The 27,345-nt window shown below is 55.5% G+C and overlaps 1 protein-coding gene and 1 non-coding gene across 5 annotated transcripts in view; one reads left to right on the top strand and one right to left on the bottom strand.

The window, feature by feature from the left end:
* Window positions 1–959: 959 nt before the first annotated feature.
* ALPL (alkaline phosphatase, biomineralization associated) overlaps window positions 960–27,345 on the bottom strand; it is an 87,067-nt gene continuing 60,681 nt past the window's right edge. For 3 of the 4 annotated variants that reach the window (XM_070382681.1, XM_070382676.1, XM_070382696.1), the window contains exons 2-12: window positions 21,758–21,921; window positions 16,442–16,561; window positions 16,029–16,144; window positions 14,421–14,595; window positions 13,278–13,453; window positions 9,747–9,890; window positions 8,088–8,157; window positions 5,969–6,103; window positions 3,412–3,603; window positions 2,816–2,935; window positions 960–1,955 (exon numbers count right to left, since the gene is read on the bottom strand). In XM_070382681.1, the coding sequence (XP_070238782.1) occupies window positions 1,690–1,955; window positions 2,816–2,935; window positions 3,412–3,603; window positions 5,969–6,103; window positions 8,088–8,157; window positions 9,747–9,890; window positions 13,278–13,453; window positions 14,421–14,595; window positions 16,029–16,144; window positions 16,442–16,561; window positions 21,758–21,818 (1,575 nt within the window). In that variant the 5' untranslated portion in view covers window positions 21,819–21,921 and the 3' untranslated portion in view covers window positions 960–1,689. Of the gene's footprint in view, window positions 1,956–2,815; window positions 2,936–3,411; window positions 3,604–5,968; window positions 6,104–8,087; window positions 8,158–9,746; window positions 9,891–13,277; window positions 13,454–14,420; window positions 14,596–16,028; window positions 16,145–16,441; window positions 16,562–21,757; window positions 21,922–24,881; window positions 25,029–27,345 lie in introns of those variants that run through there. The other variant, XM_070382688.1, reaches the window with a different exon arrangement.
* Window positions 22,988–23,095, top strand: LOC138985092 (U6 spliceosomal RNA). Its single transcript, XR_011462362.1, has one exon. It is a non-coding gene; the product is annotated as a U6 spliceosomal RNA (small nuclear RNA).

The raw sequence follows: 27,345 nt of genomic DNA, 5'->3' as shown, positions 1-27,345 counted from the left end.
TTTTCTTTTTTTTTTCGTATTTTCATTCTTGAAGGATGCCTTGCTTCTAACATACAATTTCTTGCCGAGTTCATTTTTAACTAGTGTGTGTTATGAGTCATTAGTACCGGCTGCCTCAGAGCCTGGTTGGCAGGAGGCTGGAAATGCATTATAAATACAGGATGTCATTAAGTGTGGGAACCTTGGACTCAAACCCCAGCTCCACGGCTTGGGGGACCTTGGGCCCTCATGTCACTTGCTGCACCCTGGTTTCATCGTCTATAAGTGTGGATGGACCAAGGGGGCCTGCTTCTTAAGATGAAATGAATCCACATAAGCATCACGCTCAGAGACCGGCAGACAGTAAATAATCATCATTGTCATCATGACTGAGTCTTTCGTTCCAGGAAGGCAAGAGGAGCAAACTTGGGGTCCTCTCCCCCAATATCAGGTGTAACCCTGAGTGTGTACCCAGCCTTGACAATCAGGAGTGGACAGATCACCATCCCTGTCTAGGCTGAGGCTCTGTGAGGTCAACCCCTAACCTCTCAGGCTGGTATGGTGCCTGGCGCATGCTCAATACTCGCTGAATGAACGGATGAGGGAGCGGGTACGATGGGCCACGGCGGGCAGCTGTTTGAGGGCACCACGCAGCAAGGGCGTCCCGGGGCACTTGAAAGCCTTCCTGCTGTGGGCTGTGGGCTCAGAGGCACCGTTCTTTAATCCTCATGGTAGTCCTGCAGTGGGCTGCCTCCCATGTTACAGATAAGAAAACAGAGAGGCAGAGACGCAAAGGACTCTGTCCACAGTCACCCGGGTAATGCGTGGCGAAGCCCTCAGGTCAGCGGGAGACCCCCTTCTCCTCCCCATCCAACCCCACCTGCGTGCGCTTCTGGGCCCCGAGTCCTGCTCTCCCCAGAGAAATGAGCTTATTTCAGTCTCTTCCTCACTGACCACAAAGACTCAGTCCTGTCCTCAGAAATATTTGGAAAGTTTTATTTAAATGTTTTGTGTTCCCTTTTAACCAACACCAAAAAGAGAAAATTTTTTGGCTGTTTCGAGCAGGAGCGTCCCTTCAGAGAGGCTGGCGTGTGTGTTTAGAGCCGGGAAGCGTCCACTTTGCCAGGCTCCTCTTCCCAGCCTGGGTCACCTGGGGCTGGATGGCCAGTCCTCGGAACCGACTTCCTGGGAGCCCCGGGGCGACCTTGGAATGAGGGAGTGAGGAAACCTCCCTCCCGAGGAGGACCTGGTCTCCCCTGCAGTTATGGACAGACTTGGGGAACGGGCCATGAGCCTGGTGGGCTCCAGAGGGACGGGGAAGGGGGTGGGGGAGGGTCAGATCCGGAATGTTCCACAGAAGCTCCAGGGCCTCTGGGTCTGGAGAAATAGAGTTGCTAGAAAAATAAGAGGCTTTGAGAAGTTTTGCAGTCTATGCTCTCTGCCTGCCCAAGAGAAACCTACCCTGTCGGCCAGAAGGGGGCAGCGGGTGGCGGGGGAGGCTGGAGGCCAGCAACTGATCTGGCCGCAATGGAGGATTCCAGAGGGGAGCCAGGTGGGCGGCAGGCAGACTTTGGTTTCCTGGGTCCCCTTGCCGGCAGCGGCAGAGGCGGTGGGGGTCTCTGCCTCCTGCCCCTTTGAGGTGTGGGCTGCCAGGCTGTGGGCAGCACCGGCCATCGGTCATGGGCTGGTGGGTGCCCGGGCCCCGGGCCCTCAGAACAGGCTGCCCAGGGGCAGCAGGGCCAGGAGGAGCAGCAGGGGGCCGGGGGAGGGGCTGCCGGACGAGCTGGCTGAGGCACAGTGGTCGCGGTTGGCACCAATGCAGGCTGCGTAGGCCATCACGTGGGGGATGTAGTTCTGCTCGTGGACGCCGTGCAGCAGGTGCGCCATGGGGCCCTTGGCAAAGACGGCCACGTCCTCGCCGCCGTGGGTCTCGTGGCGCAGGGGCACCGCGGACTGCGCCTGGTAGTTATTGTGAGCTGTGGGCCAGAGAAACGCTTGCTGAGCGCCTGCCAGGGGGCCTGGCACGATGCAGCAGCTTTCCGTGCCCACTTCTGGGCTGGCTCAAATGCCCTCCTCCCCCATATTTTTTTCCGAGGGGGGGCCACTCTGTGCAACACATGGGATCCCAGTTCCCCAACCAGGGATTGATCAAACCCACGCCACCTGCATCGGGAGCGTGGAGTCTTCAACCACTGGGCCACTCGGAAAGTCCCAAATGCCCCCATTTTATAGACGAGGAAGCTGAGGTTCAGTGCAGGGAAGTCATTTCCTACACCAGGCCACAGGACTCAAGCCTGAGTCTGTTGACACAGAAGTCTGCCCTCTCAACCCACAGATCTCATCTGGGCTGTCTGGATTAGAAGGGAAGAGCCAACCCAGGAAAAGCTTCTGATCCTGGGCTGTGCCCTTAGACCCCCAGGGGGGTGCTGGGGACATCATGAACAAATATTCAACAATATGCAATCAGATAAGCAAACTGGGAAGGCGCGCACACACTGGAACACTATACAGCCAGTAAAAACGACGGTGCAGCACAGCACGTGCCAGGCCCCACACTGAGCTCATCAGGTCCAGCTAGCCCTTCAGACAACCCCGGGAGGCAGACCATTCTTCAGAGGGAAACTGAAAATGAGGAAGGTGAAGTTAAGTGCCCAAGGTCACAGAGTTGCTGGATTTTCGGAGGGGATTCAAGTTGACATTGTTCTGACTCAATGACTCAACTCCTGTCTATCCTGGGACACCTCGCTCCCAGCCTTAACCAGAGGACTGTACTGTTTCTGAGCTCATCCCTGAGGGGGTTCCCTGTCCCCTCCCAGCCCTGGGCCTTGGTTCTCACCGTAGTCCACCATGGAGACATTCTCTCGCTCACCACCCACCACCTTGTAGCCAGGCCCGTTGCCGTACAGGATGGCGGTGAATGGCTTCTTGTCTGTGTCACTCACCATGGGGGCCAGACCTGCACAAGAAGGCATTGGTCCAGGGGTCCTGTTGGAGCACCAGGGGTACAGGCCCTAACCCCCGGCTAGGACCCCTGGGTCCCCTCCCAAGGAAGCCACCTTCCAAGCCCAATTTATTTCCAACCAAACATCCCTCAGTTTTTATTGTGCCCATGTCCTCCCATCTGTTGGTCCATCCACCCCTCATCCGTCCATCCATCCCTCCATCCTCTCCTCTCCCCTGTCCATTAATCCATCCTGCCTCTCATTCTTCTACCTATCCATCATCCCGGTGGCCACCCATGCACCCAGGCATCACTTCCCTCCACGCCCCCCACCCTCTATTCCCCCACCTGCCAGTAACGTCTCTTCCCTCCCCAGTTCCAAGTCCCACATGTGCCAGGCCCTGGGCTTGCCAGCTCTCCTCCCCTACCCCCACTCCCAGATGGCAGACCCTGGGAATGCCCAGTGCCTACCCCAATGGAGGCCTACCTACCAAAGATCGAGTTGCCACGGGGGGTGTACCCGCCAAAGGTAAAGACGTGGGAGTGGTCAGCAGTGACAACGGTCAGCGTGTCTTCTACGGAGGTCATAGCACCCGCCTGCCCGATGGCCTGGTCCATCTCCACCGCCTCATGCAGTGCCTGCTTGGCTTTGCCCTCGTGGTGCCCGTGGTCAATCCTGCCCCCTTGGGATGCCAAGGCAAAGGCCTCTGGTCAGGGGGCGGGGAAGGAGGTGTTATCCCCAATTCCCATCCCCCTGGGTTAACCGCCAGGTTAACCTCTTTGATGGGAGCTCCCCTGGGCCAGGCACCATGCTGGGCATTTAATACAGCTGTTCAACCTTCCCAGCAGCTCAGACGGTGAGTCGCTGGACCACAGGCCCACGTGTGGACACTGCAAAGTCAGGCTTAAAGCAGATCCACCATCCAACACTGCTTCCTGAGCTGTTTCCTTGGCTGCTCAGAGTCCCTGAAGATCTCAGAGAGTTAGGGAAAGGACCCAACATGCCTGAATACCTACTAGGTGCCAGACAGAACAAGCTGACGTCTTGTTCTCCATTCCTGACAACTGGGGTAGAGATGGGCACAATCAGCCCAGTTTACAGATGGAACAGCTGAGGCCAAGAGTGAGGAAGTGACGTGTCGAAGGTGAGATCTGCTGGGCTTTGAATTCAGATGACCCACTCTGAAGCCCTGTTTTTCCATCTTTGAATACATCCACTCTGAGTGTAAAGTGAAAGTGAAAGTCGCTCAGTCCTATCCAACTCTTTGCGACCCCATGGAGTATACAGTCCATGGAATTCTCCAGGCCAGAATACTGGCATGGGTAGCCTTTCCTTTCTCCAGGGGATCTTCTGAACCCAGCAAATTCTTTACAAGCTGGGCCACAAGGGAAGCCCAAGAATACTGGAGTGAGTAGCCTATTCCTTCTCCAGGGGATCTTCCTGACCCAGGAGTCGAACTGGGGTCTCCTGCATTGCAGGCATATTCTCTACCAACTGAGCTCTCAGGGAATCACTCCAAATTACTGCGTGCGAAGCACACTCTTAGAGGGGAAAAGCCCTCGGTGCCTGGGCAGCGCCCACAGCAGGCTTCCATACAGGCCTGGAGAAGCCTGCACCCCATGCTCCCTCCCCCAGGTGAGCAGAGGAAGCCTGGCTGGAAGATTACAGCTGAGACTGCGACTGCAGGGAGCACCTCCCATCTCTAAGAGGACACTCCCAACTCTGAGGGTCCGGAGCCTGGGCGCCTGGCCGCCCTGCCTTCCTGCTGGCCTGGGCCTCACCACACAGGCCTGGCCGGCTGGCAGGGTGGGTCCCTCCTTTGTTGTGGCTCTGGGAGCAGCTGGCCTTGCCGGCCTGGTCCTGGCCCTGCTCACAAAGAGGACCGCTCCTGAGGGAGCTCGTGCTCGTCACCACTGGTTCCTGGCTGCTTCCTCAGCATCAGAGGCCCGTTCAGGGCCAGGCCGAGACCGCCGTGCTTGAGTGGGAACCCCAGCGTTTGGCAGGAAGGCAGCCAAGCTGGGTTGGCGGCCGCGGGCCTCTGGAGAGGGGAAGGGCCCGAGCATGTGTAAATGTACGGTGGGAGGATGTGTGCAAGTGTGTCCGTGTGTGTGTGTGTCCAGGCAGAATGTGAATAGTTGTTAGAACTTTGGAAGATTCCAGAGACTTTATCATTTCCTTTTACTTTCTATTGTGATCGCCTTAGCTATTGGGCAATCATAATAATGATAATAATAGAAGCATTGAGGGTTTATTCTCTGCTGGGCCCCCTTCCAAGTACATTATGTCTCTGGACTCAATGGATGCTAATAGTCCTTCTTGGAGAAGGGGACTATTTTGGGCCTCATTTTTACAGCAATGCACAGGTAACAGTCACAGAAGCCAGTGGGTGGCAGCACTCAGACAACGAGTCCAGGGCCTTAAGACAGCGCCGGGAAACCCCAGGAGTACTGGCAGACAGCACTGCTGCCTCCTGAGGGCCTGGCTCTCCCAGCCCTGGGGCCCCCAGGATACACCCAGGGGCTGCCCTGGGCCGTCTCCTCTCTAACCTTGGCCCCACATGGGCCTAGTCACAGCAGAGGTCTGCTGTCCAGCTGTGAGGGCATCCACAGACCAATGGGCATCTGGTCGACCCTGGGCTGGTGTCCTTGGGCCCAGCCAGGCAGCTGCTCAGGGCACCTCTGACTACAGGGGCTTGCAGACTTGTCTTTGGGAAGGAGTGAAGCTGAGGGGGCTGCACACCCCTCCGGAGACAGGCTTTGGGGAGGAATTTCCAAAAGGAAGAAACCTGCCTCCTCTCTCAGGAAGCCTTCCTGGACTGGTAAGCCGGATGTGCCATCTCCATGCCCAAAGAAGAAGAGCTTGTTGGGCTGGAAGCCTCAGCACCGCCCCTTCTCTCCACCTCTCTCGTTCATGACCCATCCTCCCCAACGGAATCTCCCTGCTCATCCCCAAATGGGACAGTGCTCTCTGAGAGCTGACCACCCCACCCTGAACCCGCCTAGATGCTCCCAGGGAAGCAGCCCTGCAGCCAGGCCTGGGCCCCCTACCTTCCACCAGCAGGAAGAAGCCTTTTGGGTTCTTGTTCAGGATCCTGATGGCCATCTCTACCATCTCAGAGAGTGAAGGGTCAGTCGCGTTGTTCCTGTTGAGTTCGTACTGCATGTCCCCCGGCTCAAAGAGACCTGAGGAGGAGCCAGGAGGGTGTGGGTGTCTCGGGGAGCAGAGGCTTCTCACACCTGACTGGGTAAAGGGAGGTGGGGGTTGGAAGCAGCTCTGGGTGGCTTTGGGAGGGCTGCCTCCGTTCATCTTCTCAGCCTCGCCATGGTGAGGGGGGCACTGTGTCCATTTCACAGAGGAGGAGACTGAGGCTCAGGTGTTCCGTAACTCGCTATGTTCAGCTGCTAATGGGAGACCTGGGATTCTACTCCATCAGCCCATCCGAGCCTTGGAGGGCCCTGGACATGGCAGAGGACTGTGTCCCGGCCTCAATGAGACAGCCTGGGTGTGTGTTTCCATGCCAGGTTTGAAGGGCTCAGTGCTTATACAGTGAAACAGAAGGTTTGGGGTCACTGTCTCTGCTGTTCCCTGAGTGTGGTATTTTCCCCTCGTGAAACAAGGAGAGAGATCCATTCCTTGCTCATATCACAAGATTCCACATATACTGGTTGCTGTTTTCCAGTCCTGGGTGTGCTTCCAGAACACCTTGCCCTCCATGCGTGGGCGCGTGGAGGGGGCGCCAGTGAATAGAGAGCGCTTACTCTGGGACATGTCGTCCTGCGTGCTTTGGAAGCACCTGGGCCCCAGCCTCCGAGAGGTCGCCCAATAACCCTTCCTCCTGGAATTCACGGTCACGTGCCCTCCCTCACTGACTCGGGCTGGCCTGTGTATCCAACAGAATGCTGTCCAGACGACAGCGTGTGACTTCCAGACCCGAGCGTAAGACACTGTGGCTTCTGCCTTGCAAACTCCTACTTTCTGGGGAAAGCCAGTTGCCATGACGTGAGGACACTCAAGCAGCTCAGTGGAGAGATTCACACGGTGAGAAATTGGGGCCTCCTGCCAACAGCCCACACTGACTTACTAGCCATGAGTGAGGCCCCCTGGAAGCCCCAGCCCCAGTCAAGCCTCAGAGGACTGCAGCCTCCTGAGAGACCTAGCTGAACCACTCCCAAATTCCTGACCCAAAGAAACCGTGAAGGAGCAAGTGTTTGCTCTCGTTTTAAACTGTAAAGCTTTGGGATAATCTGCTATGTGGCCACAGAGATAACTTACACATTAGCTCATTTAATCCTCATGACAACGCTGAGGCAGACCCGATCACTGTACCCACTGTACAGAGGATTCATAATCCTCATTTTATAGAAGACGGAGGCACAGAGGATTGCACAGCTCATGAGTGGTAGGAGCTGGATTTGAACCCATACACGGAATTTTCATGCTCTGCAGGTACAGGCGTAATTCTCTACAGGCAGCGTGGGCTGTGGGGCCCGGGCGAGCAGAGAGCTGCGTGTGTCGGAGCGACCCTCCGGGTGCCCTGCTCTAAGCCCAGAATCTCCGCGGACACGCCCAGGACCCAGGGGCCGTGTTCCTTGAGAAAGCCTTGCAGGGGGCTTTGCCACCACCTGCCTGGCCCAACAGCCAGGAGGGAATGGGGATCCAGATGTCTGCATGGTGGGACTCAGGGTCTCGTCCCACCTCACCTGGAGCCGCCCCGGGTCCCACAGCTGTTACCCAGTCCCTGGGGAGGTGGGGGCAACACCCCACCCCCCAGTCAAGACCGGCAGAGACAATCTAGCTGGCTTCTGCCCTGGCAGCTCCGCAGGGCTGGCTCTGGGTCCCCTGGCTCCACAGCCAAGGATTTGTTTAAGTCCCAGCACCAGCTAGGGTTCAGACTCACCTGGGCCATGCGGGCCAGAGGTCGTCTCCTTCTCTGACCTTTGTTTCCCTTTGTGCTCAATGGAGCTGTTCGCCCTGCACAGCCAGCAAATTTCAGGTCTAATTCTATGAACCGGAACCCCTCCCTCACCCCTCCCAGGTCCTGGAGCCTGGGACAAAGGTCCCTAAGTTGTGGAGGGAGGTGGCTGGGGCCTCATCCCCCAGTGCTGGCTCACACAGCCCTGGCCCCAGGGCGCCCAGCTGGATGTCCACTCCACCCTCTCCACTTACCCAAGAGGTAGTCCACGCTGTGGGGGTCAAGGGCCAGGAGATCAGTGCGGTTCCAGACATAGTGAGAGTGCTGGAAGGAAGGGCCAGCGTCAGTCATGCTGGGACTGGGGGAGCCAGCTGGCCTCAGAGTCTGGGGCACGCATGTGTGTCCTTCAGTCATTTAACAGCCCCTCTCTGAGGACCTACCATCCCTGCCTTCAAGAAATGGCAAATAAACAGGTAATTTTAACGCAAGGTGATGAGAATTCTGAGACCAGGGGCACTGTGAACCTAGAGACGAGATCAGGGAGGGCTCCCTGGTGGAGGTGAGGTCCTAATGGGGACCTGGAGGACAAGTAAGAACTGAACAGGCTGGAGTCAGGGAATAGACTTCCAAGCAGGGGAAGGACTGTGGAGCAAAGAGGAGGAAGGCACAGGTCACCAGCGGCCTTGAGCACTCACTGAGGTGTGGGCTGTGGGTGTTCTCAGAGCCGGGAAGGGAGCAAGGCCCTAGCTCTGCCTGGGGACCCCAGCCAAGGGGGGAGTAAAGGAAGTACAGCTTCTGCAGAGGCCATGGGAAGGGACTGGCCAGCTTGCCTGGAGAGGGTGCCATTCAGGCCTGGACGGGGGGGTGGGGCCCTCAACTACCAGGAATCAGCTGTGTGTCCTTAGGCAAGCTCCTCGCCTTCTCTGGGTGATGGCATTGGGATCAGGGGTTTTTCAAACCTCCGGGGCTGCTCTGGGAAGGAAGGTGGGAAGGCTAAGAAAGTGGGGCTCCCCTGCTGTCCCTCACTTCGTGCCCGGGGGGCCAGGTAGAGAAACCGAGGCTTCGAGTGGTGGTGTCTCTCAAGCTTGGGCTGGGAAGGGGCTCTGGTTTAGCCAGCGCTGACTCAGAAGGCACGGAGAGAGTTCAAAGCAGCTGGGTCCTGCCCCCCACCCACCCCAGGGGGCCATTCCCCTGTCCCTACCCCCACCTCAGTCTTGGCCCAGCCCCATCCCACAAGGCCTCCCCAGGGGCCAGGCCTGGAAGCCTCGGAAACCCAACCCCAGAGTGACATCAAAGAGGCCGCCAGGCTGCTCCCCACTGTCTTCAGCTCCGACCACAGTCATTTCCAGACCCCAGCTGCCCCAGGCCCCGCGGCCGGCAGATGGATTTCACGGGTCGGAGCTGCTCCCGGGAGCCAGTGCCCAGGTCTTCCCACGCTTCGGCCCCCCTTCCCCGGCCAGCACGTGCCCTGACTCTGGCCCCTGCCTGCCACGGTGGCCTGGGAGATTCCCTGCACCGTGGCCTCCTCCCCTCCCCCGTTTCGGGGCTTCTCAGCCCCTCCCTTGTGGTCTGTCCCCTCTGAGTTCCCGTAGGTCCTGGGCATCTCGCCATCCAAGTACAGTGTTCCACGTTTGCTTGACCATGGATTCATCCTTTGGACCTCAGGCCTAGCCAGGGGCCCCGCACTCAGTAGGGGTGCCGGTGGGCTGCATGTCCGTGCAGGTCATTCCTTGACCCACCCTCTTTCTCACTGCCTGAAGGAAGGAATCAAGGGGCACCCACTATGTGCCATTCAGACACCCGTAAGGTCCTTTGGGCCTGAGCTAAGAATTACAAACCCATTCTACAGAAATGAACAGATGCAGAGAAGGACGCCCCCAGCACCTCCCCACCCAGGCCCCTGGACAGGCTACCTTGTGTTTCGGTTTGAAGCTCTTCCAGATGTCGATGAGGTTCAGGCCGTCCAGCCTCGTGCCTCTGGCCTTCTCATCCAGCTCATACTCCACATCGGTTCTGTTCTTGGGGAACATGTACTTCCGGCCGCCCCCCATGATCACCTAAAGGGGACACAGCCATCAGTACCCCGGGGGTGCCATGCCGTCTGGAGGTTCCCAGAGGTCCGCCTGGAGAGCTGGGCTCCCCGGGGAACGGGCGGAGTGGACGTTTCTCCGGCGTGGTGAATCCTGGCTCCGTGTGTGCCACTCTCCCTGAGCCTCTGCTCCTCCGGCTGGGCCGGAAATGAAATCACTAGTCTACCGGGATTGTGGTTTGGGCTTCGGAGCGCAATACTGGTGCTAACCTCCCTTACCTGGCTTTCCAGAAGCCCAGTACCAGCTTCGGCTGGCGTGAGAGCGATAGCATCTTACAGCATACGTGTCGGGCACTAAGGACTTGAGACTGCGGCTGTTGCTCAGTCGCTCAGTCGTGTCCCACACGTGTGACCCCATGGACTGTAGCCCGCCAGGCTCCTCTGTCCACAGGACTCTCCAGGCAAGAATACTGGAGTGGGTTGCCCATTTCCTTCTCCAGGGGATCTTCCTGACCCGGGGATGGAACCCGAGTCTGCTGCATCAGCAGGCGGATTCTTTACCCCGAGCCACCTGAGAAGCCCTAAAGGCCCGAGATACCTGATCTTGTTCAGCGTCATACGAGGCTGCAAGGCTGCCCACGTGACCTCTCCCAAATAAATGGGTGCAGAAATATGATTTCTTTCCCCTAAGGCCACACAGCCAGCAAGGGGACAGAGCCAGGATGTGAACCCAAGGCCCCTCCAGCTCCTGCTGTGTCCATGGAGCGGAGGATGGGGACTCCGACCGAGAGCTGCCTCTTTGCCCCCACCCGGGAGGCAAGAGGCCTCTGCCAGGGAGGCCTTGGGGCAGCCCAGCTGGGAGCCTGGCAAACAGCGGGCCAGCGCCCACGTCTGTGTAGTCACCGCCAGGCTAATTTTACCCACTGCGCTGACCCATGCGGGCAGACGGACGCGGGGCTGTTTGTTTTCCTTGGGAGTCCATGTTTGAAGTCCTGACTATTTTTAAAACGGGGGCCAAGGGCATAACAGCCGCCGCCCGCGGTGACCACCACACCGGTGTCCTCCTGTTACCGCGGGCGTCAGCCCAGGCCGCTGCCCCTGGCTGACACCTCGGGAGCGCAGAGTCCAGTGACGCCCGGCCTTAGACCTGCCGTCCCCGGGGCTGGCATCTCACAGGCGCCCTCCTCAGAACCCAGGTTCTGCCGGGTGGACAGGGAGCCAGGAGTCCAGGCTGGTGGTACAGGTGGTGGATACAGGGCCATCCTGGATCCCGGGAACCAGAAAGGCCTTTGAAGTCAGCCTGGAGTTGGAATCCTGGCTCTGCTGTATCTTGACCAAGGTCTGGGTGCTTAAGCTGTCTGGCTCCATATGTCCATCTATTAAACGGAATGGACAGCCCACGCACAGGACTGTCCCAGGAGGAAACGCAGTGACGGGCAGTCCAGTCCTGGCCGCCCCCACCCCGGGGGGCTGGCTTCCCCCGCAAGGCATTCTCATGGCCAGAAGTAGTGGAGCTCAGGGTGGCTCCGTGAAGGCAAGCTTCTCACGGCCAGCTCCAGCTGGGTGCTCTGCAGGGCGGGGCAGGCTTCTGAGAGAAAGGAGAAGGGGACCCCGGGTCACTGGCTCCCTGCCCCCCCAGACTGTTCCCACAGAACCTGACCCCTTGGCATTTTCAGAATGGAAAATGAAGCCCCCAATCTTCTTGCCGGGAGCCTCGTCATCTCCAGCCCCAGCAGGGACTTCACACACTCATTAAACTCCCAAATAACAGACTTGCTGTTTGGCTTTGGGCTTTGGGTTTGTGTCTTTCATTTTTCTTTTTCTTTCTTTCTTTTTTTTTTTTAGTAAAAGATATTTATTTTCAGGGCGGACACCAGCATTTCTGTTTCATGTGCAGCCTGGGGGGCTCTGTGGTGGGGTGGCAATGGAGGGGCAGAGAAGGACAGGGGGCTGAGGGAGGAGGTGGGGGCGGGGTGGGCTTCCCAGCGGCCGCACCCCTCACTCAGGCCGGGGTGCAACCCCCGCGCCCGCCTCCTCCGCCAGCAAAGCCTTCCTTTAAGCTCCTGTCCCCTTCTCAGGCGGCTGCCGCCAAATCTCTCTCAAGAGCAGTCCCGTAATTGCAGCCTGCACTTGTACAACAAATGTTCTCACATCCATGACCTCACCTCGGCCTCCAGCAGCCCCGGGAGGAGGGGAGGGGACGGGGGGAGGGGGGCGCTCTGCTCTTACTACACACGTGGGGACCCTGAGGCTCGGGGGAGGGAAGCGACCCGTCGGGTACCCGCAAAGTCAGAAGGGCGCTTTGCCTGAGATACTCGCTCGCTAGGAGCTGGTCACCAGGACTGCACGTCCCGAGAAGGGCAGCTCAATCCACAGCTCGGAAGAGAAACGAGAGGTTGGAAGAGGGGCAGGTGGCACTTAGAAACTGGGGGGATGGCATGGGGGGTCTGGGAGCCAGGGAGTTAGTCTGGTGGGGGTAGAAGCAGATGGAGTGGGAGGGGCCTGGGGGCTCTCTCTCTGAGCCTCCCTGAACCCCCATTCTAAGCTCAGGGGCTGAGGTCCTCTCTCCCCCTCACCAGCCCGCCCCCCAACCCCCAAACTCCCGGCAAGGTAAGTAACAAGACCTTGAAAAGGGAACCAACTAGAGGGTCTCATTTAAGAAACAGAGGCTGGGGCCCATCTGAGCTTCAGGTGGATGATACTGGGGCATGTGCTAAGCCTGCTCCGTGCGTCACAGCTCGTGTTTCAGGGCAGGGACACATGGCCGCTCCTGAGAAAATGCTATCACCTTCTGAACACTCACGAGGCATCAGGCCTGGCGCTAAACTCTTACAGGGATTATTTTATCTAGATCTTGCAATGGGCTTATAAGGTAGGTACATTTCACAAAAGGGCTTTAGAAGGGAAGGCTCAGAGAGGTTAAGTAACTGACCCAAGGTCACATAGCTAGCAAACAGCAGGCCAAGGACGTGACCCCAAGTTTTAAAGTAAGAGCCTGCACCAACCACAGCTTGCACATCACCTTTTCTCTGGGCATGCTGCCTGAGTGCACGGGACTCGCGCCTGTCCGTGCATGTGGGAACATATGGGGCGGGTACTCCCCTCAGATGGCACCGTGTCACCGCCATGCTCCAGGGCAGCACCAATTCCCAATGGATAGAATAATCCCTGGGCGCCTGACTCTCGGGGCGCGGTGGCGGCCACCTCAGGGTTCATCCCTCAGTCCCACTGCGGTGAAATCCCACAGTGCCTCCCTGCCCCAACCGCAAATCCCCTAATGGGCCAGGAGCCCTCCCAGGTGAGGGCAGACCCAGGCCAAGCCACTTATCCTGGGCCAGTCTGGGCCTGAGGCCTCAGGCCCACCAGGGGCCCCGCCTCACACGCCCTGCCCCAGCTATACCTGCCCCGCACTTGCCTCGATGTCCTTAATGTTGTGCATGAGCTGGTAGGCGATGTCCTTGCAGCCCTGGCTCAGGGCCTCCGGGGGCATCTCGTTGTCCGAGTACCAGTCCCGGTCAGCGGAGTGGGCGTAGGAGGCGCTGGGGGTGGCGTGGTTCACGCGCGTGGTGGTCACGATGCCCACGGATTTCCCTGAGGAGTGGGGGAGGAGGGGTCGGGTTCATCTGGACATAGGGCTGTCCAAACCAGCTCTTCTCTTTCTCTCTCTTAGCTAAAGACGGGCCAGTTCCGCTGTCGGCCTGGGCCCAGGCTCTGCATCGGTACTAAGGCAGGCTTACGTGTGTGCTCAGTCACTCGACTCTTTGGCCGCATGGACTGTAGCCCACCAGGCCCCTCTGTCCATGGGAATTTCCAGGGAAGAATGCTGGAGCGGGTTGCCATGTCCTCCTCCAGGGGATCTTCCCGACCCAGGAACTGAACCCAGGTCTCCTGCATGTTCTGCGCTGAGCTACCTGGGACGGCAGGGTGGGTGGCTTCCAAATAGCCAGACAGCTCAGACCCTCTGCCTCTCTGACCCTCCCTGCTCCCGAGGGCCCTTGAAGCGTGAGCACCTAGGCGGGAGCCCTCCTCTCCACTGAGGACCCCCCGAGTCCCACCCCTGCAGGAAGCCCCACGGCTGCCCTGCAAGAACTCAGGGACCCCTCCGAAGAGCTCTAAGATGGAATGTGGCTCTGTCACCTACATCAGCCAGACTCACACCGTGACTCCAGAGGTGCCAGGGGGACATCATGGTGCCTCCCAGTTCCAAGGAGGAAAGGAATGGGGAAAGACAGCTACTGGACTCCCATGAGACCAGAGCTGGGCTAGATCCCTCACCTTCCTCAAGCTGAACCTACAAGGGGCTACGTTTTCAAGCACAAACAAATAGACTCAGGGAAATGAGTTGGGAGCAAACCCACACTGAGCAATCCCCTAAACCGCGAGACTTTGCTGTCATGCAAGAGAGTCCCGGAAGAGTTTGCAGAGTCCCAGAACATCGGAGCTGGAAGGGCCCTGGCGAGCCTCTTTTTCTGCTCTCTCCCCATTGTACAGTTGGGAAGACTGAGGCCCAGACAGGTCACAGAGCCGGGCCCCGTTCCGCACGGCTCGCCCCACTCACCTGCATCCTTGGCCCAGCGCAGGATGGAGGTGACCTCGTTGCCCTGAGTGGTGTTGCACTGGGAGCGCTGGGTTGCTGCGCTCACCCCCACCGTGCCCTCATTGGCCTTCACCCCACACAAGTAGGCAGTGGCGGTGCCTGCGCTATCAGGGACCTGGGCATTGGTGTTGTACGTCTGCAGGTGGAAAAGGATGGTCAGGAGATGGCCTGGCCTCGGTCTACCCTGCTGCCCCCAACCCCACTCACAGCATGGGGCCTGGACACAAGGGAGACAGAGGCCTCCTGCGATCATAGCTGAGCCCTGCTGCCCACCGAGGTCCTCCCACACCTAGAGCCACCAGATCCCCTAGCTGCCTGCCTCCTGCCCACCCCCACGCCCTGGCAGCCAGGGTAACAGGAAGGGGCAGGAACGCAGTGTTCTAGCACATGGAGACTCGTTGGGCAGAGGGTGAGACCTGGGTCAGCTCTCCCTGGGTCTGGGGCTCCGGGAGCCAGCAAGGGGTGGAAAAGGCAGGTGAGTGTGGAGAAGGGAGAGGGTTCTTGAAGGAGGGAGGGAAGCTGGGGAAGGGGAGGGAAAGTGAGGGGGAGGCAGGATCTGGGAGGAGGAAATGCGGACCCCCTTATTCAGACTTCCCTGGTGGCTCAGATGGTAAAGCGTCTGCCTACAATGCGGGAGACCCAGGTTCAATCCCAGGGTTAGGAAGATCTCCTGGAGAAGGAAATGGCAACCCACTCCAGTACTCTTGCCTGGAAAAGCCCGTGGACAGAGGAACCTGGTAGGCTACAGTCCATGGGGCTGCAAAGAGCTGGACATGACTGAGCGACGTCACTTTCCTTTTATTCAGACCACCGGTGGGGACCCTGAAACTATCTGCCCACAGCATCTAGAGGACCCCCAGCACTAGCAATGACAACCCCCGTGACAGAGCTGACAGCTTCCATCTGAGCCGCCTTGGGAGAAATGAGCGTCACAGAGCCCCGTGCAAAGAGTACACGCTGCGCAATTCCATTCTCATCAAGCGCAAAAGCAGGAACAGCTAATCCATGGCACCAAAAGTCAGGGAGCAGAACCGCAGGGGGCTGCGGGGCAGGAGCCCCAGCTGCCACCACATTCAGCTTCTCAGCCCCAACGCTAGTCACACGGACACGTGGAAAGTTGGCGGAAAATTCACCCCGCACACGTGTGCCCTTCTCTCTACGCTTGTTGTGTGTCAACAGATCTTAAAACCAGGGAGCTGAAATCCTCAAAGTCTTAGGAAGCAGCTGTCCTTTCTTCACGGCGGGGCCACGGAATCCCCAGGAGGGCTGACTGCCTTGTCAGTGGGCTTGAGGGGTCTAGCGGGAGCCACGCCCCTGCCCTTTCCTCCCTGGTGGCTCAGAGGATAAAGCGTCTGCCTGCAATGCAGGAGACCTCGGTTCAATCCCTGGGTCGGGAAGATACCCCTGGAGAAGGAAATGGCAACCCACTCCACTACTCTTGCCTGGAGCATCCCATGGATGGAGGAGCCTGGTGGGCTACAGTCCACGGGGTCGCAAAGAGTCGGACATGACTGAGCGACTTCCCTTCACTTCCTCCTGGAAGGTGGGAGGCTCAGGGCTGGAGCTCACCTTGGAGAGGGCCACGTAGGGAAACTTGTCCATCTCCAGCTTGGTCTCCTCCCCAGGGTTGTGGTGGAGCTGACCCTTGAGGATGCGGGCAGCTGTCACGGTGGAGACGCCCATGCCTGTGGTAGAGGTTGGGGGGTGGGGGAGCTCAGGTTTTTGGGCTCCCAGCCTCTTCAATCAGGCCTCTCAGGGCCCCGCAGCCCCCCAGCCTGGGGCAGAGGCAGGTCAGGCAGGGGGCACCAGAACCTGACCTTCCTCCTTCCTTCCCTAGACCTTCAGGGCCCACAGCCTGCGCCCCGCCCCTACCCCCACACCCCCACCCCCATCCTCTGCAACATGCCCCCAGAGCCCGAGCCTCTACAACACAGCCCCCTCACCTCTGCCTGCCACCCCGGGTCCCCCACCCCAGGCCTCACCGTCTCCCAGGAACATGATGACATTCTTAGCCACGTTGGTGTTGAGAGTCTGAAGCCTCAGGGCATTTTTCAGGGTCTGCTGAGCTTGGTCTCGCCAGTACTTGGGATCTTTCTCTTTCTCTGCAGAGACAGAGAGGCAGAGTTATTCAGCAGGAGCGGGGCAGCTCCCCCAGCCATTACAGACCCCAACTTCTCATGGCGATGGTGTGCCTGCCTGCAGTCAGCAGAGCAAGCAGTCATTGCCCCATCCCAGACAGCCATCCTGAGGTCTGCCAGCCTCTGCCAGGCCAAACAAGCCTGAGGACTCTGGGTCTTCTCCCCACACCCGAGAGCGAAGGAACCAAGGCTCAGAGATGCCAAGTGACTCGCCCAAGGCCACACAGCTCTGACAGACACTGGCAGACCTGGGCTTCACTCCAAAGCCCACGCTCTTTCCTTCCACCCAGTGGAGAGGCATTGTGCTCAGGCAGCAAATGAACAGTGCGAGCACAATCAGGAGGGTAATGTTTAACCTATTCAAGAGAACAAGCTACTTCCAATGGCAGGAACTCCCAGATGTATCCCAGCTATCAATTATAAACTCTACTTGGCTTATTCATTAAAGTAGGCTTGGCAGGAACCTGACTCAGCAACAGCTATTTAGCAGGGCTGGAAAGCAAGGCTTGCCTTTCTGTTTACCGTAACAAACTTAAAGGAGCCAGGTACAGCCTCACTCTTGTTAGTGTAAATTGGCCAAGAAGATGCTCTGTGTCCCTAATTCCTTGGAAAACCAGGAATGCCTTCTTTTCTCTCTCTGTCTCTCCCCACCCAACCCCCCGACCATGTCCATGGGTTGAGTCATCAATTTTCCAGCAGAAAGAGCACTCTAGTGCCTGAGAGCCCTCGCAGAACAGTTGCTGTGCGAAGCCGAGCTCCCTGGTCCTCAGTCTCCTCCCTGTCAGATGCGGGTGTTTGCACCCTCAGGGTCTCATGAGGACAGGATTAGATAAGGCAACACACGGACCTACAGGAGAAGATCAACACCTCACTCCCAACAATTCCACACCAGACCCGAACTCCCCTTTCCTTCCAAGCAGAGGCCCCAGAGACCCCCCCAGGGCATCAGGGCCCTCCCACCTCCTGTTGGTTTCTCCTCTGTGCTCGGGCCTCACCAAGCCTGCCTATCCAGGCACAGAAGCCTCGAGAAGGGCGCTCCTCGGGGATTCTCTCTTTCAGTGGCCTCCATTGCCCGGAAGGAAGGCAGAGGCCATGAGAGGTGGGAGGGTCGTGTCCAAGGTCATGTTACACATTCACAGCTGAAGACACAGGCCTCAGCTCTTGGCCCAGCTCAGGCCCAGGCTCGTAGTGCGGGTGAAGAGCACAGCTTTCCTTTTTTTATGGCTGTGCTGGGTCTTTGATGCTGCACGTGGGCTTTCTCTAGTTGCAGAGCGCTTCTCGTTGGAAGACACCCGCATGTGCAATCCTCCTGCACGGGCCTGAACCCACGACCCCCAGGACTGAACCCATGACCCCCCCCCCCGCGCTGGCAGGGTTCTCAACCACTGCACCACCAGGGACCCCCTCACAGCGCTCCCTTCTTACGCACGGCGCCCAGGCTCGTGCCAAGTGCCTCCCCCTCCCCAGCAGCCTGATGGAATGGCTACCATTACTTCCTCCACATTATGGAATGGGGAAACTGAACATCCTGAGATTTGAGCCACAGAGGAGCCAGAAACCCACACTGCGTGGCGGTGCTTTTGCATGGGGCAGGCAATGAGGGCAGGAAGGAAGCCATTCTCACCTCAAGCCTGGGAGCCGTCCATGCCCCACTCCCACGCAGCGGTCCCTTCCTCACCCTGATCCCTTAGCCCACCACCTTCACACCGGAGCCCCCAGCACCACCCCTCTCTTCCGAAGCTCCCTAAGTTCAGACCTCCTGGCTGGAGGCTCCTGCTGGAGCCCAGAGACCGTGGTCCTTCCATCCAGCTGAGTGCCTTTATGCAAGTTCCTGCCACTTGAATTTCTGTTCTAGGAAAACAAGAAGACGGAGCTACTCACAGGCAGTTCTAGGACCGAAAGACGTAAAGCCTGGGCTAGTGCCCTTGGCCAGTGGTTTTGTTTTTCTTAAACTTGGATTTTCAAATAGAAGTTGTTGTTTTTTCTCAATTTCATTCAGTTCAGGCACTCAGTCATGTCCGACTCTTTGCGATGCCATGGACCGCAGCACGCCAGGCCCCCCTGTCCATCACCAGCTCCCGGAGTCCACCCAAACCCATGTCCATCGAGTCGGTGATGCCATCCAGCCATCTCATCCTCTGTCGTCCCCTTCTCCTCCAGCCTTCAATCTTTCCCAGCATCAGGGTCTTTTCAAATGAGTCAGCTCTTCACATCAGGTGCCCAAACTATTGGAGCTTCAGCTTCAGCATCAGTCCTTCCAATGAATATTCAGGACTGATTTCCTTTAGGATGGACTGGTTGGATGTCCTTGCAGTCCAAGGGACTCTCAAGAGTCTTCTTCAACACCACAGTTCAAAAGTATCAGTTCTTCAGTGCTCAGCTTTCTTTATACTCCAACTCTTACATCCATACATGACTACTGGAACGAACCGCAGTTATTGACATATCTTTTTTTTTTCCATATTCTTCTCCATCACGGTTTATTCCAGGATATTGAATATAGTTCCTTGTGCCATACAGTAGGACCTTGCTGTTTATCCATTTTACATGTAAGAGTCTGCATCTACTAACTCCCAACTCCGCGGGCTAATGGTTTTCATCAGGGATCTACTAGCCGTGGGCGGGTTTCAATCTCCCTCCTGCCTTCCTCCCACATATGACCACAGTGCCGAGGCTTTGGTCAAGGAGCTTCATTGGCCATTTGGGTGCCATCTGGGTGGTGATGAGCCTCTGCCCCTCCTGCCCTCCGCCTGGCACCAGGTGCACACCCTGGAGCCAGGCTGCCTCAGCCTCCCTGTTGCCGTTGCTTCTTCTCCAGGTGAGCCCTGTACCTGTTTGCCAGTTCCCTGCTCTGCCTGCTCCCCGGGGCACTGGGAGTCTGGTGAAGGCACAGCCCTTGTCTTTCTTACCAGCACTATGCCAGGGTCCAAGAAGGGTTTGGTGGATGTCAAACTGACTCCACGGTCTGAGGACTGGTTTAAGCGGTGGCTTTGGACAACTGAGCATCAGAAGGCTATTGTTTTCGGAGACCATTAAAGGACACTCGGAAATCCCTGTGCTGTAACGAATGCTACATGAAGAGTACTTATCAGTACGTACTGTAGGAGTCCGTTTATACGAAGCCCCCAAACAGGTAAAACTCGTCTAAGGTAGCAAGAGGAAACCTAGTCACTTCCTCTTCCCTGCTTGGGGTGGGGCGGGGGGTGGCACAGGAAAGCCCTTGGCGTCCCATGACTGGAAATGTCCTTTCTTGATCTGGGTGATGGCTACATGGGTACCAAAATATGTCAAAACTCATCAAGCTGTATATTTAAGATGTGTGCACTTTGCTGTAAGTTACACCTAATTACTTTTTTAAAGATTTTTTTTGATGTGGACCATTTTTAAAGTCCTTATTGAATTTGTTACAATGTATCACTTGTTTTACAGCCTTGGCCTTTTTGGCCATCTAAGCTGGCCAAGCTTAGCTAAACTAAGCTTAGCTTGCTCCCTGACCAGGAGTCAAACTCACGCTCCTTGCATTGGAAGGTAAAGTTTTAACCACCGGCCCGCCAGGGAAGTCCCCTAATTTTTTTAAAAAAGGAAAAGGCCACGATGTAACACTACTACACACCCATCAGAATGGCTAAAATGAAGCAGAGAAGAAAAATTAAAGAGCTGAATATTTGAAGATTTTTCATTTTGTCACTTTTTCATTTTCTCACGTTTCATCCACCTGCTCATCTTTCATCACTCATCTTTCAAGAGGGCTGTGAGTGCTGAGAAAGCAAGAACTCAGTCCCAGAGTGACCTTGGGCCCCCAGGAGTCACACTGAAAGGCATCATGCGATCACAGCAGGAGCAATGGCCTGGGAGCCTGGCAGCTCAGGTTCAGTCTCCAGGTCTGCTGCGGACGTGCTGTGTGACTGGGAGGCCCAGTCCCTTCTCTGCACCCCAACTTCCTCATCCGTTGAAATATATTCTGCCCATGAGCCCCTGCTCCCTGCCTGACACTGTGACTGCCCCTATAATTCCCACAGCAGCCCTAAGGAGGAGAGATCAGTATCTCCACCGAGCAGATGGAGAAATCAAGGCTCAGGGAAGGCAAGCTGGGGGACTCCCAGTCACATGATGGAGTGAGCTAAGGAAGACTCCCCTTCTACCACAGACACTGAAATGCTGCAGGAAAAAACAATTGAGAACAGTGTACAGCTTGCAAAAGGAAGGCAGAAGGGGGAAAAAGCAGAAAAGGCAGAAGGCAGAAAAAGGAGGCAGAAGGGTAATTCCCAGGAGGCAGAAATTAAGATGGAATTCAAAACCATGCAGGTACACAGGAGCTGATATTGAGGGGCCCTTGGAGGCCCCGAGCAGATATAAAACAGCTGAGACTGCTTTCAGGTACGTGTTTTGCCTGGGAGATATGGAAGGGTTGGAGAGAGAAAGCCAGCGATGAAATGTGAACTCAATTCCAAATCTGAAGGACTCTCCTGGTGCCACAGTGGATAAGAATCCGTCTGCCAGTGCAGAGGACACGGGTTCGATCCCTGGTCCGGGAAGACTCCACATGCTGTGAGGCAACTAAGCCCGTGTGTCACGACTCCGAGCCCACACTCTATAACTAGAGAATTCCCATGCAAAGCAACGAAGACCCAGCAGTCAAAAATAAATAAAATTATAAAACACTCCATATCTGAGCCTGAATTTAAAGTGCAAGAGCCCCAAACTGAGAAATTAACATAAACACTTTTACAGAATTGATCGAAGAATCAAACAGAATACCACACTATAGAAACACTTTCATGTGAGTTTCCAATAGGAAACATAAACTACAAAAACAAAAAAATAAATACAACTCCTTGAAGGTGAGTTTTAAAGCAAGAATTACAAAATATAAAGAAATGTTCTATCAGGAGTTTATAGAAGAGTTTATAGGGTAAGTTCTATTTCAGATTCCTAGAGCTAAGCGAGACTAGAAACTGCAATTAAAGAATAATATAAAAGGAAAAAGACTGACTTTTCCAACACAAGCACATGTAGTAGCTGGGATGTCCTGCTCTGAACATTTGTTTCCAGCTCTTAAATACTGTGGGTGACTCTACGACCCTGACCACGGACACTGCCCTCATCCTATCCCAGCTGTACCAGCTCTCCCCCTCCCTCCACCCTTGCCCCCAATCCTACCTGGCACTAAGGAGCTGGCAAGACAGGTACCGATAGCCAGCAGTAAGAATGGTGAAATCATGGCGCCCTCCAAGACCTGCTTTCTCTCTGGAGCCCAGAGGTGCGATGGATGTGCGTGGGAAAGGTGGGCTGCCAGTGGTCAGAAGTTAATTGACGTTCCAATCCTATAATTAAAAAAAAAAAAAAAAGACATGAAAGTCACAGCTCCAGAGGTCATTTGTTCATTCACTTATTTGTTTGTTGATTCATTCATTTCCCACTTATTACAGGAGGCTAGGCATTAGGATGCCAAATCGAAGTGGTCCCTCCATCAGGAAGCTTAACCACACAAAGAGCTGTAGAGGCATAAGTGAGTTCTGTGCTGCCAGCGGGTTCCTTCTCGTTCCTCAAGTGAAGGCCCACTTTGAACCCAGCTGAAGCCCAGAACCCATCAGAGTTTAGCTTCTCTGTGAAGTGCTTCTCAAACTGCAGGATGCATCAGAATTTTCCAGAGGGCTTGTGGAAACAGATTCCAGTTCCCCCAGCCCTGGCCCAGAGACCCCGACTGCATTTCTAACAAGCTCCCAGATGCTGGTGCGGCTGCTGGCTCACAGACCCTACTGTGAGAAGCTCTGTTCTGGAACATCTGTCTTCAGCCTTGAATTATCTGTGTCCCAGTACATCAGAGACAAAACAAAGAGTCCACCTTTTCTCATAGGGACACCTACATTTGCTCTTACAGGACAACGATATTTGCTACGATCTCTTCTGCAGCTTGTCATTTATGGCAAGAGATATAAAAACTATACAAGCTACATACAGGACAAGATTGTCTTACAAGCGTGATCATTTCCGGGTCGTGACATGTTAGATGACTGATTGTTTTTTTTCATTGTTGTTTTCCCAAATTTTCCTTCTGTGTTGAGATGTTACCTTTATAATTTTTTTCAAATGTTATTTTTTAAAAAGACTGAAAGGAGACACACAGGAATGTTCGCTGTGGTTTTCTATGGGTAGTAGGATTGTGAATGACTATTTCTGAGCAGTGTGCTAACTCTGTTGAGAAATGTACTAACCCTGTTGTGTATAAATGTTACTGGAAGATGAGGAATTTTGAACGGCAAGAGTTTCACTGGAAATTAATGTTAGTATTTTCACCAAAACCAAGATAAAAATGATTATTTCATTTGTTATGGGAAATGGTACAACATTCTACCACGACAGCGGCGTGTGAGATAAGAAACCACTCTAGTGCTCGCTTCGGCAGCACATATACTAAAATTGGAATGATACAGAGAAGATTAGCACGGCCCCTTGCGCAAGAATGACATGCAAATTCATGAAGCGTTCCATATTTTTTGCTTTTGTTTTCAAATATCAGTCCCATGGAAATTACTTAAGACATATGTCATAGTTCATTCTATGTGTTAACTTGGCTGTGTCATGGGATCAAAACTAGATATTTGTTCAAACGTTATTCTGGATGTTTCTGTGAGGGTTTTTGTGTGTATGGAGGGATGAAATTAACATTTAAATCAAAGGGTAAATAAATTTGAATTAAAATTAAAAAAAAAAAAGAAACCACTCTACTCCTGGAAAAGGGATGTTGATTCTTGATTCAACCCTCTGTCCATCCTTGGTGAGATGGATAAATGCATTGTATGGGTTCACGAGAAGGAAATTTACACAACAATGAGGATAATTGAGAAGAATACACATCAACAGGGATGCCTCCCATGAAGGTGAGGCTGAGCGAGGGGAGCCGACCTGGGAGCATAGATCGTGACTCTAATGATGGTTGTTGCTGTTTAGTCGATAAGTCACGTCCAGCTCTAAAGTTTAAAGCATGCTGGCATGAAGACATTTGGAGAACAGCTGGGACTGGGACTGGGGAGCAGGGATGAAGGGGAAAATGAACAAATAAAACAAAAACTGAGCTCACGATAGAAGCCCATACGTTGAGGAATAGGACTTACTCAGCTGTCTGCACCACAGATCCAAAGCAGACACATCAGTAAGGAAAAGAGAAAGTGAAGGTGGCCCCAGGAGCTCTCCAAGGCTCAGCCGGCCCTGCCTGGGATTCTTGTCCTTTTCCTCTGCTAGCCTGATGCTCCGAGAGAGTGAAGACCCACCTCTTCCCCATCGCTGACTCCCAACCCGGAGCACACAGAATCGGCTCTGTAAACGCTAACAATGAAAAGTTCCCCGATTCAGGATGGAATGCTCTGAATTTTGACCCCAGGGCTGTGGCTTTGAGAAAGGTCTGTTTTGAAGACAAACCGGTGCCTTTTCCCATTGCCTCAGCCTGGGAAGGAGAGGAGGCAAGAATCTAGGAAACCAGGGTCTCCTAGGAAACTCCAGGGCCAGTCGCCCTGGTTGGCTCCTCCTCTCGGCCCCCACCCGGACTCAGAGGCTCCAAGTCCGCTTCCGGGTGGGTGGCCCTGGGCGATGGGCTGCGTGGGGCTCCGTCTGGGGCTTCAGGGACCCCGGCTGCCCACCACCCTCTGCCAGCGCTCTACCAGTTCAGAATGGAGCCTCAGGGTGTGTGTCTGCCCTCCTCACCACCACCCCCGCCCCCCACCTCCCAGCCTGACCGTCTCTGCCAGGCTCCCAGCTACGTGCCCTGATTATGCACAGCAGAAGCCCTGGCTGCGGGAGGAGCAGCTACTTGGTAGGTTAGGGGAGGAAGCGGAGGCTGGGCTTTGGCCCTGAGGACTGACTCAGCATCCTGGGACAGAGGGCCCTGGAGCCCTTTGAAGCTGGGCAGAAAGCCAGCCCTGGATTGGGCCTCAGAAGGTCCAGGACACACGGCAGAGTAACAGGACTGACACAAATCACTGCCACTTCTTGGGCACTCGGATCCAGCCCTGCGCTAACAACAGTGTATATCTGTGATCCCACTTAACAAGTGCCGTTAGATCCCGTTTTACAGTTCAGGAACCTGAGCAAAGGCTCTCAGCTAGTCCGTGGCCAAGCGCGATTCAATCTCCAGCTGGCTCAACCTCCTGGGGCCTCGGTTTCCCCACCACGGAGAGGGAGAGCGACCAGTGCCCACCCTTCCCCCTCCCACAAGAGCAAACAGAAGCCACACGAATCCAGGGCAGGATCTCTGGCAGGGCGGGAGTCAGGCTGGGGCGAGCCCTACCTGAGGGGCCGGGCCAGACGGGTCAAGAAGCAGACCAAGGCCAAGGTCAGCACCAGGAAGAGGAGGCTGAGGACTGCTGTGAGGACCAGGTCCAGGGTGGGGGACAGCAGGGCCATCTTGAGCCAAGAGGGCCCCACGGAGCAGCCACCACAACCCGGAACACTCAGTCACATGAGCCCTGGACGCCTGCTCCAAAGCCCTGGGTCAGTGGCCCTGACCTGGCTTTGCTCCTTGGGCTTAATCTTTGGGGATTAGCCCAGGAGGGGCGAAACGGGAGGAGGGACAATCCCCGAGGCTCTCGTCCCCCCGGCTAGTCCACCCCCACTTGAGGCCTGCCCATTCCTCCTTCATGCCCAAACATTATTGAGCACCTGCTGGGTACCGGGCTCTATTCAAGGTGCTAAGGACTCAGTGGGGAACAGGACAGACACTGCCTGTTTTCCTGGAGATTCTTGACCAGCCAGGATAGGAAAAGCACCTACTATGTGTCGGTCATTGTGCTGGGCACCTTGTGGAATAAAAGCACAGAAGGAAAGGAGTCCCTACCTGGGGTCATGATCTTTTTTCTTTTTTTTAAACACTAATGTATTGGATGATTCTGCTTTGCCAAAAGAGAATTCCTAAAAACGTAAAAAAATTGTATAGCCAAGACATGGTGGCAACCCAAATGTCCGTCAACAGAAGAATGGATAAAGAAAACGTGGCACACACACAGGAATATTACTCAGCCATAAAAAAAATGAAACCATGCCATTCAGAGCAACACAGATTGTCCCAGAGACCATCATACCAAGTAAAGCAAGTCAGATAAAGACAAACACCATTCAACACTGCCTACGTGGGGAATTCAAAACAACAGTACAAACGAACCCGCCCACAAAACAGAAACAGACTCATAGACCCAGAAAGCAAACCCACTGATGCCAAAGGGGAAAAGGCCATGGGGGAGGGACAAATTGCATAATCGTTTTTTCCCAGCACTAGCTGCCGCTGCAACCCATTTCCACGCCCAGGAACCTGTGTCTGCACTGAATCAGCCAGAGAGGTGAACCCATGTCCAGAATAAGAGCAACTGTCCTTACTGAGCACTTCCAGATGAAGGAAAAACAGATGCTCAGAGGTGCGATGATGGACTTGGAATTTGAACCCGGCCATCACAGCTGTAACCCCAACCCCAGCACTGCTTCAGGTCTGGGATTGTACCAGCCCTGCAAGGCGGCAAGGAGGCTTTGGTCAAGCCTCAGCCAGGTGTGCAAACCCAGCCATCACCAGAGAGGCAGCACACACAGGCTGGAGGGCGCTGAACCGCCACCTGCCTAGAGGGGCCTTTCCTGCTTCCCAAGTGTCCCCAACCCCCTTTTCATTTTTCTTTGGTGGTGGTGGTTTGGTTGCTAAGTCGGGTCCGACCCGTGCGATCCCATGGACAGAGAAGGCTGGCAGGCTACAGTTCGTGGGATTCTCCAGGCAAGAATAGGAGTGGGTTGCCATTTCCTTCTCCAGGGGATCTTCTCAACCCAGGAATCAAACCCGGGTCTCCTGCATTGTAGGCAGATTCTTTACCAACTAAGCTACAAGGGAAGCCCTTCATTTTTCTTTGGCTTCCGACAACCTCTCAAGTCAGGATGGTGATTATAGTTCCCGGCTTATAGATTCAGAAGCTGAGGTTCAGAGAGGTGAAGCCACTGGACACCCACGGGGCCTGGGTGCCTAAGAGACCAGGCCTTTTCCGATTATACATCCAGCCTCCTGGGACACCTCAGATCCCATGGAACAAAGTACCCAAAGTTGGTGGGAGGAGATGCTTTTACCCTCTTGGTGCCAAGGGAGGGGCCCTTCTCCTGGCGACAGAAAGCCCACCGAGCTCACTATGAAAACAGGAAACCCATAGCGCTACTCCCTTACATCTTTTTCTTTCTCACTTTGCTTCAGACCCTCACCACACCCTAATGATATAGGCAGGGTAGATGGGGGAAAATGGGGCTTATCAGGAAAGCCGTTCTGAGCTGTCACACGGCCAGCAAGTCTGGTTCAAGTCCCAGCTCCATCACTCCCCAGCTGTGTGATGCTGGTCAGTTCCTGCATCAGAGAACCCGCTGCCTTCTCCTCCTAACATCTCTCTCCCATTTAGGAGGCCCCAGAGGCAGGCTGGGCACTGAAATGTGAAGTACCTCATCTTGCCTGTGTGCACTCAGTCGTGCCCGGCTCTTTGTGACCCCATGAACTATGGCCTGCCAGGCTCCCCTCTCATGGGATTCTCCAGGCAAGAATACTGGAGTGGGTTGCCATTCCCTTCTCCAGGGGATCTTCCCAGCCCAGGAATCGAACCTGGGCCTCTCACATGGCAGGCAGATTCTTCACCATCTGAGCCGCCAGGGAAGCCAACAATACTGGAGTAGGCTGTCATTTCCTAGTCCAGGTTAGCCTCCCAGCCCAGGGAACGAACCCACATCTCTTGCGTCTCCTG

Source organism: Bos mutus, chromosome 2, assembly GCF_027580195.1.
Source record: "Bos mutus isolate GX-2022 chromosome 2, NWIPB_WYAK_1.1, whole genome shotgun sequence".
Classification (NCBI taxonomy): domain Eukaryota; kingdom Metazoa; phylum Chordata; class Mammalia; order Artiodactyla; family Bovidae; genus Bos; species Bos mutus.
The sequence above is the reverse complement of the archived record's forward strand: the minus strand, read 5'-3'. Positions and strand labels throughout refer to the sequence as shown.